Source organism: Fundulus heteroclitus, chromosome 17 (assembly GCF_011125445.2).
Source record: "Fundulus heteroclitus isolate FHET01 chromosome 17, MU-UCD_Fhet_4.1, whole genome shotgun sequence".
NCBI lineage: Eukaryota > Metazoa > Chordata > Actinopteri > Cyprinodontiformes > Fundulidae > Fundulus > Fundulus heteroclitus.
The window spans coordinates 5,698,136-5,714,828 of NC_046377.1; the positions used below are offsets into that span (position 1 = coordinate 5,698,136).

Here is a 16,693-nt window from a genome sequence, read left to right on the forward strand (position 1 = left end):
TATTGATTTCCCAAGGACAATAACTTGTTTTGTTTCGTTACGACCAAAAACTTTGATGTATTTTATGCAGATTTAATATGACGGACCTACAGAAAGTAGTGGTTAACTATGAAGTAGAATGAAAATAGTATGCCGTTGTCACAACATGTTTGATATAAAATTCACTAACAGGTTTCTTTGGAGTGAAAAACAGAATAATTTAGCCCCATCTATCCTCTCATCAGGGAACCATCTTCCTCCATGATTTCTGCAGGGCCTTAGTCATAAAAAGTCTGAAATTTGAATAATATCAATTTAAGGCCTTTAAAAAGTCTTGAATATATCCAGATTTTCAGTGCTGGCACCAACATTACATTTAGTGACAGATTCAATTAGTCTGTTTGGCTTTTTCCACTGATTTAGAAGTAGATTTCAGGTATTAATTAGTTCTGTTTGTTGTTGTTCTGGCTGAGAAATTTGGATTATACTCATCTCCCTGCTGAGACTGGCTTATTGTAGTTTGTTTTGGGAATAAGAACACTTTTTTTTTTTTTTAACATTTGTGTGCCACCAAGTACAGATTCATGTCGATTTAAAATGTAAAACATCACGGTCTTGAAAAGTATCCAAAGTTTTAAATGAAACATCATGAAATTAGCAGAAATCTTTATCCCTGACCCTAATGAAGAAAAGATTCACCACATCATGACGTTGCCACCGCTCTGCGTCATTGTGGGACTGCTGTGTTAAGTGATTAGTGGCGCTTTATTATTTTATCACATAATGCCAATAAAACACGCAGATGCTTTTGGTTGCAACGAGACCCACACGGGCAACAAGTTATAGACCTGCTGTATCTGACTTCATTTGAAGGATTTGTGGATACAGAGTAAATTGACAGCATCATTGCCTCTGTTATCTCTGCTGAAAGAAAAACTAGGGCTCACAGTTGATTAGCTTAGCATGTAAAACTGGAAACTTGTCTGTTCCTCTCCAAAGACGAGTTGCCAGGCAACTGGCAGTGAAAACTACCGAAGCACTTTGCTTTTTTTTCCCCCATCCACAACTTTGCTTTATACCAAGCCTCCTGCTGCTTCAATTAGGATCCAAAACTTACAATGAGTGATGCCCATCCATTCGAGAACGTAAACGTATTAAAAATGTGGACCGTGGCAAATGTGGATCAGTTTAAAAATTCAAATCGATTCATGTTGTGCTGCTCGTCTCGCTTGTTTTAATTTCTTTCCCACTTTAAAAAAAAACAACAACTCTCTCTGACTTTGCCTTTCAGGGTTATCTGCCTGCCAACGCAGAGAGGAGAGAAAGCGTCCTACAGAGGAAGAGGCAAGAATATTTCGGCTTCATCCAGCAGTACTACGACTCGCGCAATGATGAGCACCATCAGGACACATACAGACAGGTATACGCTTAAATGCCTACCCACACACTCACTGGTGCCCGGAACATTAGGCACACTGGTCTAATACTGAATGACTCACCTTTGGGCTGCCATGTCGGTGACAAATTTGTTCGGACTCTTTGTTTTCTGCTACCAGGAAGCTAGGATTAGATTCTCTGGGGCCCTGTGAATTATGGGTCAAACGGGCCACCAGATCCAGAAGGATTATTGCTTTTGTTTGTTTGTGTTTGGGTGGTAAAACTGTTTAGGCTGACACTCTGTGAATTCCTGGACGTAGCGTTTAGCACCAGGACATAATGCTCTTCAAGCCATCTTACTTAATTTACCTCTCAGTGGTCATGAGGTTTATTTTCTACATGCACAGTTCAGGTAATATCTATTTCTTTGAGACACTGAAAGGTGTATGGCAAAACAGGTTACTGCACCAGAACCATTGCAGCCTCCTCTAGTTCAAAAATCCCACAAGGAGCATTTTCTTTTCATGAGAAGCACGCCATTTGCAATATACACTCACTGGACACTTTATTAGGTTGACTGGTTCAGTTGCTTATTAACACAAGAATAAATAAGCCAATCATGATCAGCAGCTACTCACTACTTTTTCATGGCACCCTTTAGTGCCAGTTAGGAAACATTTAAACAGCAAAGCTTATCTGAGTGCTGTTCCTGACCATGTTCCTCCCTTTATCACCACTGTGTGGCCACTTCCAGCAGGATAGTGCACCATACCATGAAGCTCAAGCCATCTAAAGCAGTTTTTTTTTTTAACTGGACAATGAGTTCACTGTACTCCAGTTGATTCCACAGTTGTCAAATCTTAATCCAGTAGCTTACTTTTGGGACGTCTAAGATGCCAAGTGCAGTTAGCAGCTATGATAATGGTTGGCAAAAAGCAGCGCAGAGGAAATGGCAGAACGTGTCTGAGGTGTGAGATCGCTTTAAACTTAACAGTAAAGAAAACAGTGCGCTACGTTTTCTGCAAAACTGAGTTAGCTTTCCATATTAGCACTTATTCAACGCTTTTTTTTGATAATTTGGCGGTTTTTTGATAATTTATGCAATTATAAAAAACAAGAAGAGTGTAAATTGTAAACTACAAGGGTTCTATTTGGTCTTTGGAAAAAAAAAAAATCTTTTTAAAAATCCAGAACGTGTGATTTTCACCACAGTGGCAGCTAGCTCTGTGCTGCTGTTAATTCAAGCAGAATAGGCTGAGCTTTTGACTTCCTCATGCTAGAACTTTTTCCCTGCACTATAGACATCCTATGGTGTTGCATTTAAGCAGTAAAATTTGTATTTTCTTTATAAAAAAGAATGTAATAATTTATTTTTCAAGGACTTGTATCACTAATAAAATAATCTTGATTAGTTAAATATTTGCCGAAGGTGCCAATTTTTTATCAGATTACTCGATTAATCATTGGAATCATCGATAGAACACTCGTTTACTGAAATAATTGTTAGCTTCAGTCCTACTTTATGTTTCCAACACCTTGAGTCTATGCCACAAAGAATTAGGGCAGTTCTGAAGTCGTAAGCGAGTCCAGCTCCGAATACTAGCATGGTGTACCAAATAAAATGGCCGATGAGTGTATATCTTCTGAAAAGTAGAGAAGGAGTTCACCCAGGGTGGCATTCATACTTAAAACGCCACTGAAAAAAGTCCCTGACAAAAAAAGCATGTGAAGATGGCAAGGAGGCAGATTAAAGCATGTTTCCAGGTTGGATTAATAAAAGAATGAATCTCTAGAAATTATTGCAAAACATAACTAAGTGATTGGATCCATTACCAAGAGGAGCCCCATACTGATGCTAAGTCAGTTTTCTTCTGGTGACTGCAAGCGGCTCACTGAGTTTAACATCTGCTAGCGTTGTGTGTTGAGCAGCAAATCGTGTTTCTACTGAAGAAGACAAGGATGGCCCTGTTGGTGCCTGTACAGTTTCACATGAATATCTAATCAGAGGCGCGCTTCATTATTTAGCGGTATGACTTTTTCGGTTTCTGAAAGCCCAATCCAAGCACCACAGTGCATGTTTTGACAGAATGACGTTCCCTTTTTATTGTGTTCTGTATTTTTGTTCCTCGTGCACTCTCTGGACTGTTTGTTTTTCGGTCTGCGTCAACATGAGGGGAGCATGATGGAGCTCTGCTCAGAGCAGGGACAACCAGCTTCAAAGAGCTGCTTAAATGAACACTTTTCTTTGGCTTTGAAAAATCTCCTTTACCCCCTCTCTTTTTTATCTGTCAGTCTTTCACCCGCTGCACACTCTTTCTTTTTAACATTCGACTACTTCCTGTTCATTTGAAGCTGATAAGAAACTTCAAAGTGGGCTGTCAGTCACAAAGCTACACACATTTTTCGTATTTGGCCCAATTTCCCATTGATCTCCCCGTCACAGTTGCCACAAAGCTGGCACACTTTGTTGTGGCGATTGTTTGAATCGAGTCTTGTAGCCAGATTATGCCAGTTAAAGTGCCCTGCAAAAGTATTCACACCCTTGAACTTTTTTATACGCTGTCTTTTTTTGTGTTTCTTAGAAGTAAAGTACAGTCTATGTATATAAATGTGTATCTACTATGTATATAATACAGATTATTCTTCACAGACTCCACTTCCTCTGCACCCTGAACACACCATCCTCAAAGTTAAACATAGTGGTGGCAGCATCATGCTGTGGGGACTATTTTTTTTATTGCAGGGACAGAGTGACTCAGAATGACAGCTAAATAGAGGGCAATCAAATGGTTTAGAGAAGCATATTCATGTTTTAGAATGGTCCAGTCAAATTCTGGGTGTAAATTTAATTTGGAATCCTTCTTGAGACTTATAAATTGCTGTTCAGACACTCTGCACCCGATTAGAGCAAACGTTAGCCGTTTTACTAAGACGAATGTGCAAAGATGGTATGTAGATGTGCATAGGCTTGCAATAACTTTGCAGAGTCTACAGATTAGTGTTGGTCTGTCACATATAATTCCAATGATGTACATTTGTTGTGGTTTTAAAGGTACATAGCCACGTTATTTGATAATTGTTCAATTTATACGTCAGTAGCTCACTCTGGTTGCATACAAAGTTTTGCAGCAAGATCCTGATAGCGTATTAGCGCTGTTCATTCAGTATCGACGTTTGTGTTCTCTGAAGCAAAAGCTTAAACCGCAGATAGCTTAGAAATGCAGTGTCGTTTGAAGTGAATAAAGATCCTGTAATAATATAAACAATAACAATGCTCTTCTTAGCATCTACAATCTACAAACAACATTATAAATTAATTGATTGATTAATTGGTTCTTACCCTGCTGTATCCCTGTTTCCGTTTATGAACGTGAAATTTCTTTCTTCATGATGTTCTGATATGAGGTTTATTTAACCAGTTGTTTATTTAATTAACACCGTTTGGTCTTTGATCGCCACGAGCTGCTGCTTTACTGCGAGGGATTGCAGATGGATTGGACTCGGTCCGGCATTATTTAGTAGTGATTTATTTGTCGCCGTCTGGCTTTCTGATAGTTCTGCGGTACTGTCGCTAGATGGCGCCACATCTGTCTATATCTACACATCGCGCCTGTTTCTGGGTTACATTTAGGCTCAAAAAAGTCTTCCAAAACACTATCTGGATGGATGCTTGGTGTAAATAACCTTATTTTATCATGATCAAACGGTTTTTGGTCTTTTTAAAACATGGCTATGTACCTTTTACCGTGACACAATGTCAAAAGGGTTGGAGGTATGACTCTTTTGTTTACACTGGGCCTGTTTCTGTGTTGGTTTGAGTGTCTAAAACATTTCCTTTCCATGTTGCTGTCAGATCCACATAGACATTCCTAGGATGAGCCCTGAAAATTTGGTGCTGCAGCCGAAGGTGACAGAGGTAAGGCGTCCAGGACCGCGTCTGCAGCTCAAGTCCCAGGCCTCTGAGTAACAAGCGCACGCTTCCGGACTGTTTCAGCCGGCCCGCCTCCAGCTGCCGCCCTGTTACCCGCCTGGGTTTCTTCTGACGAATCTGTCCGCCCTGTTGTATTGTTCGTCTGCGGGGGTAGACGGTCTGAAATGGTGGAAACGTGGTCTCGCAAACGCAGACAATGCCACTCGCAGAAACATGGCTTCGCAGGGAAATCCCATTATCCAAAGCCACCCATCTGCACACCAAGACCACAGCTGCTTTCCATTTCAGAGCACCGAAACCCCAGTCTGACTTCAATCAAGAACCACCAATCCACTAACTGTTGCTCTCGCTCTGTTTCCGTCACTGTCTGTAATGGCCAGATCTGTGCTAACCTGCCCGTTGCTTCCTGTTTGTCTTTCTCTTTCTTTCTCTCCCCGCAGATTCACATTGACATACCGAGAACTAATCCTCTTATTCCTCTTTTTCAACAAGCTTCTGTCCAAGAGGTGAGACCCACTGCAGGAGCACACACACCACCTCACCTTAGGAGGGTTTTCCCTTTTGCTTTCAGCAAGACTCACCGAGGCTTTCAATGGAAGAGCCAATGTTTACGTAGTCAATTGGCTTTGTTAGTTTGTTTAGACACAATCAGACAAAACTCAGATTTGCAGCTCAAAAAAGCGACATAGTAATGGGAAAACCCTCATTGTGGAACACTGCATGATGTGAAAAAGCACAAATTAAAGGTATAAACATAGAATTTCTGAAAGGCATGCATGGAATCAGATAACCCTGAACTTTTTCACTCTGCATGGCTGCCACTCTCAAATCTCTTTGTTGTGCTTTGTTTGTCCTTCTGAATAGAAAATGTCCTTTTGTACCTGGGTTGTGTTACAGTATTCTGGTAAAAATGTAAAAAGAGCAGCAGTATGAACAGTCGGGTGCTTTTATCAGAACGCCGGGTAAAGGTGTGTAAAAAGCCTTAAAGTAAATTTTAATTTATGGCAGCAGAATCATGAGTTTTAAGCCCAAGCGGTTGGACTTAAATCTCATGATAGTTGTATTCATTTCCCGTGCTAATGTCAACAAATATTCTAAAACCCCCCAAAAATAAAACAAACACTGAATATAAAGCAGAAAATGCAGCTGCGGCTGAACACAAACTCTGGCATCACCGACTAATCAAAACATGTGATGAAACATTTTCATGCTGCCACATCACGAGTTTTGATAGTTTTAGCCCTCCTTTTCCTAGCCTCTTTACAAGCCATGGTAACAGGCAGACAACATGATGACTTCAGAGATTTTTCTCAAATTTAGATCAACCACACACACTGACAGCTCAAAATGTTACAGCTCTTTTTTGTATGAAAAAGCAAAGGTTTAAGATATAAAGATTGTTTGCTAAAGTTGATTATCCTCATCTAAACCATGTTGAAAATCACATTTGCTTTCCTGCAAAATGCTGCGCTTCCCCACTACCCATATGGGTAGCCGACTGGATGGTCCGGCTGTCGATCTCCTGCCCCAGGCTTCTGTCATGGCCGTCCCACGGCCTGTGAAGTACAAATGCTGAGTCTCTCCGCCGTGTTGTCCTTTCCTTTTAAGCCAAGACGCCGCCTCAGACTTACTCAGACTAACATTTGAGTTTTTGATGGGTAAGGAGAAGTTTGCTCACCAACTTTTGTACAAAGCTGGGTCCATCAGTAAAGTATGGATGTTCACATCATCCTGTCATCTCTCCCTGCAGTTAACAGCTACACATTATTACTTTCCCCTATACTTGTTAACATTTTTTTTTTTGTAAAATTAAGAAATGACACAGCTCCTTTGAAAAAATATGACGATGCAGAATGCTTTTTATTTTTTTTATGCTTTAAATATTTATAACTCATGGGTCTACTATATATTTGCCCTTTCAAAGCGTTTTAGAGGTGGCAGTAATAATGTTACCCAACAATCTTTTTTTTTTTAATTCATGATTTTTTCCTTTTAAAACAAAATCTAAAATATTCTTCTGCAATGAACGAATAATTTATCATTAGCTCCTTTTACACATCCTTACCAGAAGTGCAAACAAATGTGTGCACATTTGTAGGTCAGAATTACTTCTATAACCTTTGAAATACTGAATGTGAGCATTCAGCAGCTCTAATGGTAAAGCAATTCAGCTTCCCAGAGAAACAAAGTAGATTTCATTTATTTCCAGGGCTTATTAATTCGCCGTTTCTACGGAGGCCTGTCATAGATACGAGGCCGAGAACGGTAAACACAAAGAAAAGTCCCCATAATGAGGTGGAGGCTAATGAGGAGGCCAGCACTTGAGGCTGCACTGTGTGTGCACCTCTACACAGGTGTGAGCAACTCTGGTAAACACACACACACACACACACTCATTTACACACACTCGTTTAAGATGTTTGTGTGTAAAATGGGGGAGAATTTCAACAGGCTCCGTTAGACGCTCCGGCTCTTTAGTTCACGCAGTGCCTCAGGCAGCGCCACCTCCCACCGCCACTGTTTTGTACAGGTTAAAGCTCGTCGCTGTAATCAGAGGTAAGGAGGGAAATGGGATCAGATAAGAATGAGTCCCTGACATCTCCTCAGCACCGTGAGCTGCTGCTACTGTAAATGCGGCTTTTTTTTTTCTTTGGCTTCTCAACACAGCCTCAAAATAAACGTGTGATCAAAGGCTGCCATAATTAAATTCATGTATTAATAGAAAATATTAAATCCATTATCCTTTAAAGGAAATAAAAAGTAGAGTTGATGCAGCATGCACAGCATAACATAAAAGGATTAAAAAGCAGGTGGTTATTGTTTTCTAATGAACTGATTAGCATTAACCCTTTGAGCTTCTGATTTGTTGAGTCTTTTTCTGCTTATGTGTAAAAGACGTCGATAGAGAGCTTTCATCCCTGACTCCATTTATTTGGGAGGGACAATTTCCTCTCCACCTTTTTGAGATTAGCTTTATCTTGGTCCTTGGGGTCTCGAGCTAATGGGATGAAGCGGCAACCATTTGACACAGGAGGCACGGGGAAAAGCCGATTTCCTGTCCTGAAGATGCCGGGCTGGAAGAATCTGAGGTTAATGTGAGATTAGCAGAAGGTGCTCTAAACTTTGATGTCTCTATCTTCTTTTTTTTTTAAAGCACACAAACACAATAAAATGCCCCACCCCCCTCCCCCCCACACACACAGTGGAAAAGAGTGTTGGCGTTGGTTCTCTCAGCATAGCTATGTGTAGCTGCCAATGTGAAATATGCATGTCAGCTTTGGAGGCTGCATGAAGGGAAAGTCCCATTACCCACTCAGCCTTCTATCGCCAGCACCTCTCCCTGTTTGACGGATGCAGCTTTGATAAGAAAAGAGCGGGCAGGTGGAGGAGAGTCGGCCAGAGATCTGCTACTACTGTCTGACATCACTGTTTGATTGAGTCAAAAATAAAATGAGTTCTCCCCCCCCCCAAAAAAAAAAAAAAACACAAGAAAGGACTCGATAGGTGGGGTCTCATCAAGATGGGAGAGCTATTTTTTTTTTGTTTTTGTTTTTTGATGGAGGAGAGGGAAAGACATTTGGACACGCGAAAAACAAGCTGAGCATCAAGCCCTCTTCAATTCAATCTGGCTGGCTGCATTAAGCGGTCCCTCATAACAAAGATGGAAGTGTTCGCCCTGCATAAAACCAAAACAAAAGGTGCTGGAAAGGAGGGGAGAGGGAGGGAGAAAGATGGGCAGAATCACAGAAGGGAAGGAGTACACAAGCATGGGAGTGAGGTTCACAGTGGGCCTTTCTTTTTCTGTTTTGAGCCAAAGCATTCAGCTGAGGAGCTACAAGTGTCAGATGGAGCCTGATGGTGTTGACGCCAAATAAACAATCATCTTGAATTACTATTTAGCTCTTCCCGTTATTATTAGGGCTCTCATGGCACCTTTTAAAAAAAAAAATGGTACTAAGTGCCTCACTAACTAGGGATGGACCGATCAAAGATTTTGTGGCTGATTTTCCGAATATATTTGAAGAACCGGACCGCCAATTCCAGATATAACAGACGCTCCTTTCTGTCTAAAAACTATAAATCACTCACATTAATATCTTGGCCTGTTAAATCATTAATTAATTTATTGGAACTATACAGCAGCCCTGTCTCCATCAATCATCAATCAGTTATATTGGGAATAGAGACATCCTTCATACCGGATCAGTGAGAGCAGTCTGTGTTACATAGCTCTGCAGCGGAGCAGGATTTTGACTAATAAATATATTTTTATTTATATAGCGCCAATTCACAACACAGGTCATCTCCACGCACTTTACAGAGTCAAATTCAATCACATAATCCAGATAGATTGGTCAAAAAATGTCCTATCTAAGGAAACAGCGTAGAGCCACAGTGGATTTGCAGCAATTCCTCATACTGAGCATGCATGAAGCGACAGTGGAGAGGAAAACCAATAACCAAGATAAAAAGAACACCAGGATGACATTTTAAGCAGTTTTAAAATGTATACACTTGACGAGGTTCACATTGCTAAGTATGCATTCTCTGTAGAGTTAGACTTTTTCTTCAAGGGCTGCCAATATTTCTAAATCCAGCATGACTCCTACAGACTGTTAAAAAATAAAATAAAAAGAACACAGCTACTTTGCTGCTGTTCTAATGTTTTTAGAAGCTCTTAACGTCGTTGTGCTTTCTGACTTAATGTAAATCACCTCATTTAAACTTAAAATAGCTAAGCGTTAACTTCCGCACTGAACAGCTTTGTCACGAGTGTAAGCTGGTACTGCTCGGTATGGTGCGTTCACTGACATGGGGGAAAAACAGATGGAGAAGCATAAAATCCAGTCTCCAGATGACTTCTAGGTTAAAGGGAATGATAATAGGGCTATAAGGGAATAATTAATATCTGTACCGTCTCCCTTCACTAAAACACCTCGAAAGCACTCAACTGTTTTTGCTCCCCCCCTTAACCAGTTCCTGTTTTCCACACCCAGCTCTTTTACTAACACACTTCCAATCAAAGCTGTGATAATTATTGCGGCAGTGTTTCTTTTAAAAGTGAAACAAAACGAAAGCTGAGCAAATATGGTGCCCGTTTGGCATATTGGCACCCAGTCACATGGCACAGCAGGAGCTCTGAAATGTGTGTTTGTGTTCCGTGTCCCCCCCCCCCCCCCCCACCCCCCCGCCCCCCTGCTCTGCTTGTTCTGTAATTACTCGTTCCACATTAATTAAAGGGTTTTCCGGCCATTTGGGCAAAGACACATTTCAGAGCTGCAGAACTTCCATAATTTGGCCTCGTGCTTCTTCGCGGTTGTAATGGGGAAACACCGCATTCTGGTTGCTGCTTGGTTTCGTAGAAATTAAAATCGACGTGGTGTTTTCCTTTAATAGAAAGAATGTCTGATTTAATTGCTTTGCTTCTCTAGGCTATTGTTTCGACTGAGTGTTTTTGTCTGTCTGTTAAAGATATTTGAGCGGATCCTGTTTATCTGGGCCATCCGGCATCCGGCCAGCGGCTACGTACAAGGCATCAATGACCTGGTCACGCCGTTCTTCGTCGTCTTCGTCTTTGAATACATCGGTGAGTGATGCCCCCCCCCCCTCCCTCCTCTCACTCTCTCCACTCTTTATTTCCACTTAAAAACTCCCTGATCCTTCATCTTATATGCTTTTAAAGCAGATTGATGCCTTTGTAGATGGCATGAAGCTGGTTTAGGTTCTGCTTCACCTGCACAGGTTGTAGAATATCTCTCCTGGGACCCACCGTACTGTCTTACTTTACAACTGTCTGCCTGTTTCACTCTCTACTTTTATCCCCTCTGCCTTTTTTTCCCCAGACGTACCCTCCCTTTTTTGCGTGAGAATATGCTTTGAAATTCTATTCATCAAGTCATTTTCCGGTTAACACTTGTGATTTGACTCTTTGCAGCGTGAGAGGCATAGCATGACACGTGTTGGCACGCGTGTGTGTGTGTTTGTGCGCACACCCCCCCCCCCCTTTCCCTCCAGAGGCCCCCTGCTGTTGGCGTTTATGTTATGCCACATTTACGCAGATGAATGTTTTATTTTACTGTCACACTTAATTCCTCTAACGGTCCAAACGCACCACTTCAAAGCACAAACAGGCTGCATGCAGTTAGAGGAGACATGATTATGGTCAGTATAAACAGGGATGTGGATTTGGTCTCTTTAATTCTGTTTGAACTACAAAAAAAAACAGTCAAAGTTGTTTATATATTTTTTTGTTTTTGGCTTTCGTTTATGGTTGCATCAAAAGACTGCTTTGGTGTAAGCCTGTACAAAATCTGGGATTTCTATTTATTTATTTTTTTCATTTAACCATTGTTTTAGAAGGAAGTACCTACGGAAAATCTAATACAAACATACAAGAATAGAGCATAAACTTCATAAAATAATTTAAAAGTGGTATAAGAACAACTATTAAACTCTTCAATGAAACAATTCTTGAGTAGTTTTAAATCTGTTCAGGGGAATAAATTGTTGAAGCTTTAATGAACTTTGCCCATTATTCCAAGACCAAAGTGCAGCGTAGAAAAAAAAAAAGGTTCCCGACTTGATGTCGGGAACATTGCCGTTACATAGTTCCTGTAAATTTAGTTACTTCTGTGGGTGTGAACAACTAACAAAAATGACATCTGTCTTTCGCATCATTTTCCAGAAGAAAAAAAATCACAGTTTTTCCAGCAACTTCTTAAATTCAGAGGAATTGCTTTGTGCTTAGAATTCATTTTCAGACATTTTCATGTCCCCCAGTGGAATCAAATGGTTCAGTGTTTGTTTATGTGGATTTAATGTGAAAGACAAATTGGTGCGTAGCTATGAAATGGAAGGAAAATTATATAAATGGTTTTCAAAATCTGAAAAATGTGGCTTATAAATGGATCCCCCTCAACTCTGACACCAACAAAGAAAATCAGATGCAGCCCGTTTTCTGTAAAAGTTACTTTTTGATAAAATAAAACAAAAACAAAAAAAAATTGAGGTAGATGTCTGTGATGTGACAAAACATCAAACCATCGGATCAAGTAGAGTACTTTTGCAAGGCACTCTATAATAATTCCTACATAGTTAAGATAGAAATGGGACAGAGAATAATACCAGCTCTAAGCTTCCTTGCTGCATGTTTGCTCTGATTTGGCCGTGTACAACCATCTTTATCTGCATTTCATTTCTCTGTGCTGTTTTTTTTTTTTTCTTTCTCTTTTGGCCCATCCATCTCTTTTGGACGCAGCTTAAAAATAAAACTACTTAATGGAATCCCCAAAGCTCCCTCTTGCACACCGAGGTCCTGCTGTGGTCACTGACATGAAGTTTAGATGCACAAGTTAAGTGTTGGGAAGCACGCAAGCAGCTGGACCCTGTGACTCCCGCATTTGGCATGTTAAATGTTAAATAAATAATTTTTTTCTGGCAAGTTTTAGTACTTAAACCCAAAATACGACAGGCGGTACTCTCAGCTACTCTATTTTCTAGAGGGTTTTCTTTGGAATGCTGCTGTTTCAAACAGTTATATCTAAAAGGTTCATGCTGTGCCGTGAGATTTTAACAGAATTTTAAGGGGAAATAAAGAATTTTGACCTCTTCATGTACCATTTTAATGCTTGTCTAATTTTAAGATGGTTCAGTTCCATAGAAACAAAATAAAATTTCTCTGTTTTGTGGTTTCATCTATCTAAACATGGTGAAGGTCCAGCACTTTTTCAAACAAGACATCTATTCTATATCTTTAGATAAATGAAAATGTTTCTCAGGTTAAGATTAAATGTCTGTGTGATGCTTTCTTTAACCTATAGAATGGCTGATATGACTTGTATTTGAGCCATTAACACATTTTCTCGCAGCCAATGGTTTCAGGGTGTGATGGCAGCTATTTAATGCTATTATTCACTGCTTGAGCCTTTTTTTCAGACCACTCCTGAAGCTCCGAGCTTTCATAGACGTGCATTAAAATGAACATTTATAAAATTATCAAATGACAAAGCCAACGGAAGAACCTGTTGGCAAACCTCAGAGTATTAACAAAATGTTTCCCGTCCTCAGTGTTGCCAGGAATAGTTTGGTTCTGTTTTTTTTTCAACCTGAAGCCCCTGTGTGTTTCAGACAGGCTTAGTGAATTAGTTTTAATCTCATTAATCAACTTGCCGTCTGCAGTTGTTTTCCAAAAGCTTCATTAAGAGCCTCACCTACAAATCTGAAAAATGTTTAATTGAAGCCTTCTCCTTCCCTATTTCCGCTGTTCCTCAGTCAAATGTTCCTATCTTGCCTCCTCATCAACTCCTTTCCCTCTTTGTTTCGCTTTTGCTTCCCTCTGTTCCTGCCGTTGTCTCTCTCTCTCCCCCCCACCCCCATCCACTTTGCCTTTCTTTGACTCTTGTCAGATCTTCAAAGCATCACCCCCTGCTTCTGTGCCATGTACCTCCATGCGCTGATGAGGCTTGACTAACATACACAGCCAACAAAGCTTCAAACGTGCCTGGCTTGGCATCTTACATGATGGGTTGATGTGCTGCGCTGCTGCCGTGTTCCGATGGAGAGAGCGATCCAAAGTGCAGTTTGCTTCTTTTCACATGAGTTTAATCCTGCTCCTTTTGTGGAGGGGGTAGAAGATTTGAGCGGTGATCTCTCACGCTGCTGTTGTGCATGGATAGGTAAAATCATTTTCATCGTTGCGTAATAAAGCTTTAATTTAGCTTCAAATATAAGTTTGGAGCGCCTTCGTAGTAGTAAGTGCTGATAACCAGAGATGCACTTAAGTTCTTCTGAGCATCTTACTCTGAAATGGCGAAGAAGAGTGGAAAAGGGCAGCAATGTGAAACCGAGCAGTCATGGCAGTGGCAAGAAAAGATTACAGCTAGCCTGAGAGTGAGAGCATAACAGCGTGAGTGTATATCACGCACTGTGTGTGTGTGTGTGTGTGTGGGATTTACTCAGTCTTTCATGACTGCATGTGGAGTCTGAACACAAGGCTTCACCCAGACTTGTCACTAAAGGTGCTTTTTGGCCATGTTTGAAGATCTTTTCCACTTACTCACATCTTTCACTGAGTCATACGACTGAAGTGTCAAAGCAACGTGAAAACAGTGTCATAAAATGGGTTTCTCTACATGGCAGTTCATATGAAGTAAGTTCAGTGTTTTCATCACTAGTAATTTGATGCTTTCTCCCTTGGTAATGGGAACGACTGTGAAAACGTTTGAACCACTCTTAATTTATTTATGCTTCTGTTTTTTTTTTGTGCTCGTTTAAATGACTTCAAGTCACTCATGGATCGACAAGAAGAACAAATCCAGTTCGCTGCAAGCCGTGTGCCATCAGCACAATTTGTTTATTATGTGGAAAGTGTGCTCTTGCCTGTTGAATCCAAAGTTTAGCATCTTGGCCTACATGTAAAGTACCGGCTTCTTTGAAGCGATAATGGATGACTCAATGCATTATTTATGTCCTTATAATTAATTTGTGGGCACAAAATAATAATAATTGTTTGGTATAAGCATGTCTGATTGTTGTATTGGTGTCTTACTCAGTTCCCCCGCACACAGCAACGCAGAGCGATGGGTGCAGTGGGTGATTATCAGTAAAAGGTCACATAGATTTACATCTTACTGAGAGAGATTGAACTACAAATCAGCCAAGAACTGAGTCAAAGTGTCCTTTTAGAAATGGAGATGACAGCAGCTGGCTGATCCTCTCCGCTTCAGTAGAATACAGCAGAGTTCGTTGAACAGGTTTAAAATAAGCCAGTATCAGTAGAGCTAGTTTCCTTTTTCAGTGTGGCGATTTTGACCTTACCTGTGCTTAATCTGTTGGGGGAGAGTTTGCCATTTTATACATCATCTCTGCGTTTTTTTCTCTGCGTTCTACCCCGTCTTTAAGAACATTTTAAATTGCTCTGCTGTTGTCTGTTCAGATTGACTCCGAAATAAATGTAACTCAAAACGAAGGGAGAGAAAAAAAAGCCCAACATAGATATCTCTCAATCTTTCATCAACAACTGAATGTTTCTGATTGGTAGATCAACACTTAACATACAGTGTTTAAGCCCACTGGTACTGTTTAACCATGAAGCGAGCTTCCCTTCTGTCAAACAACAAATTGATCTCCTGAGTCTGTGCTTTTATCTTTTGTGAACCATTAGCCAACGAGAAAATGTATCTTATTAAGGCCAGGGTGGGCCATGACAGGGCAAGAGGTAGAACCAGCTCCCTTTTAATTTGCTGAAGGTATTGATTGACCAGAGGATCAGTAATGTAATATGCATGGCAATATCTTAGTATGGATCTACTCTGAAGAATGATGAGAACAAGGGGAGCAGCTTAGAGGAGATGGCGGCGAATGTGAAACAGGCGTTTAAAAACAACAGTGGAAAGAGAAGCAGGACTTGAAGGAAGACAAAGTAGGAGATATTAGCAGCTGCCTGAATTCCTCAAGAGGAGGAAGGAGTCGGGGGTTCGGAGAATGACAGAGAGGGGACGGAGCTTGCAACAAGACTTTTCCAGGAAGGGGGACTCAGATGGTGCCCCCATGCTGTCAGGAAGCAGCCGAGTCGGGCGCTACTTTCTCCCATCAGTGAGCACAGAAACGGCTCGTGCTTCTATCACAATCTTCTGCCTTTAAGAAGCTCTTGTCAAGAGAGAGAGAGAGAGAGAGAGAGAGAGAGAGAGAGAGAGAGAGAGAGAGAGAGAGGCTGCAACAACATTTCAGTTGCCAGGATTTCATTAAGATTTCAGCAATTAACTCTGTACCAAATTTAACAGTGTATGAAAGATTACCTTTTATCATGCAGAATCTCTTCCAAGTCGGCAGCTTCATGTATGATTAATGAATAACGGAGTTAAAGCTGGTTCAGATTGTGGGATGTCAGGAAATGTTCACACTGTAGCTGTGTAAAACAAGTCAGCAGCATAACACTGGGTTGACTCTCACCATTTCTGTCTTTACGAGTGCCGCGACAGAAAGTACACTTGCGCACTGTATCGGGGGGTGAGTCCTGTTGTTTTGACCAGTTCTGCAAAGTGTTTAATAGACTAATAGTTTCATGTGAACAAGCTTTCACATGAAAACATTCATCTTGTATAATATTTGTATTGTATTTTCCAGTACATGACTGGATGTCCATTGCTAAAAAACATTTTTATGTTGTTGTGAACAAGACTTGCCATTTCCATGTAACATTTTGTAAAGGCAACCATCCTTGGTGAAAAGATGAGGGACCACTAAGGTTTTCTCAATATATTGAATGCATTTTTGTTGCTGCTGAAGGAAATGCTAACCTCTAAATGGCTTTGAAAAAGAAAACAGCAGAAAAGGGGTCAGATAATAGGACTGAGCAGCCCAACTCATCCAAAAAAGAAGAAAGAGGAAAAAACAGAAATAATGCAC

General features: G+C 40.7%; 1 protein-coding gene across 1 annotated transcript in view; it reads left to right on the top strand.

The window, feature by feature from the left end:
- The window catches only part of tbc1d22a (TBC1 domain family, member 22a), a gene marked incomplete in the record, with an annotated part of 156,978 nt that overhangs the window by 46,225 nt on the left and 94,060 nt on the right, over positions 1 to 16,693 (top strand). The window contains 3 exon segments of the mRNA XM_036148865.1: positions 1,271 to 1,399; positions 5,210 to 5,272; positions 10,760 to 10,874. Of these exon segments, the coding sequence (XP_036004758.1) occupies positions 1,271 to 1,399; positions 5,210 to 5,272; positions 10,760 to 10,874 (307 nt within the window).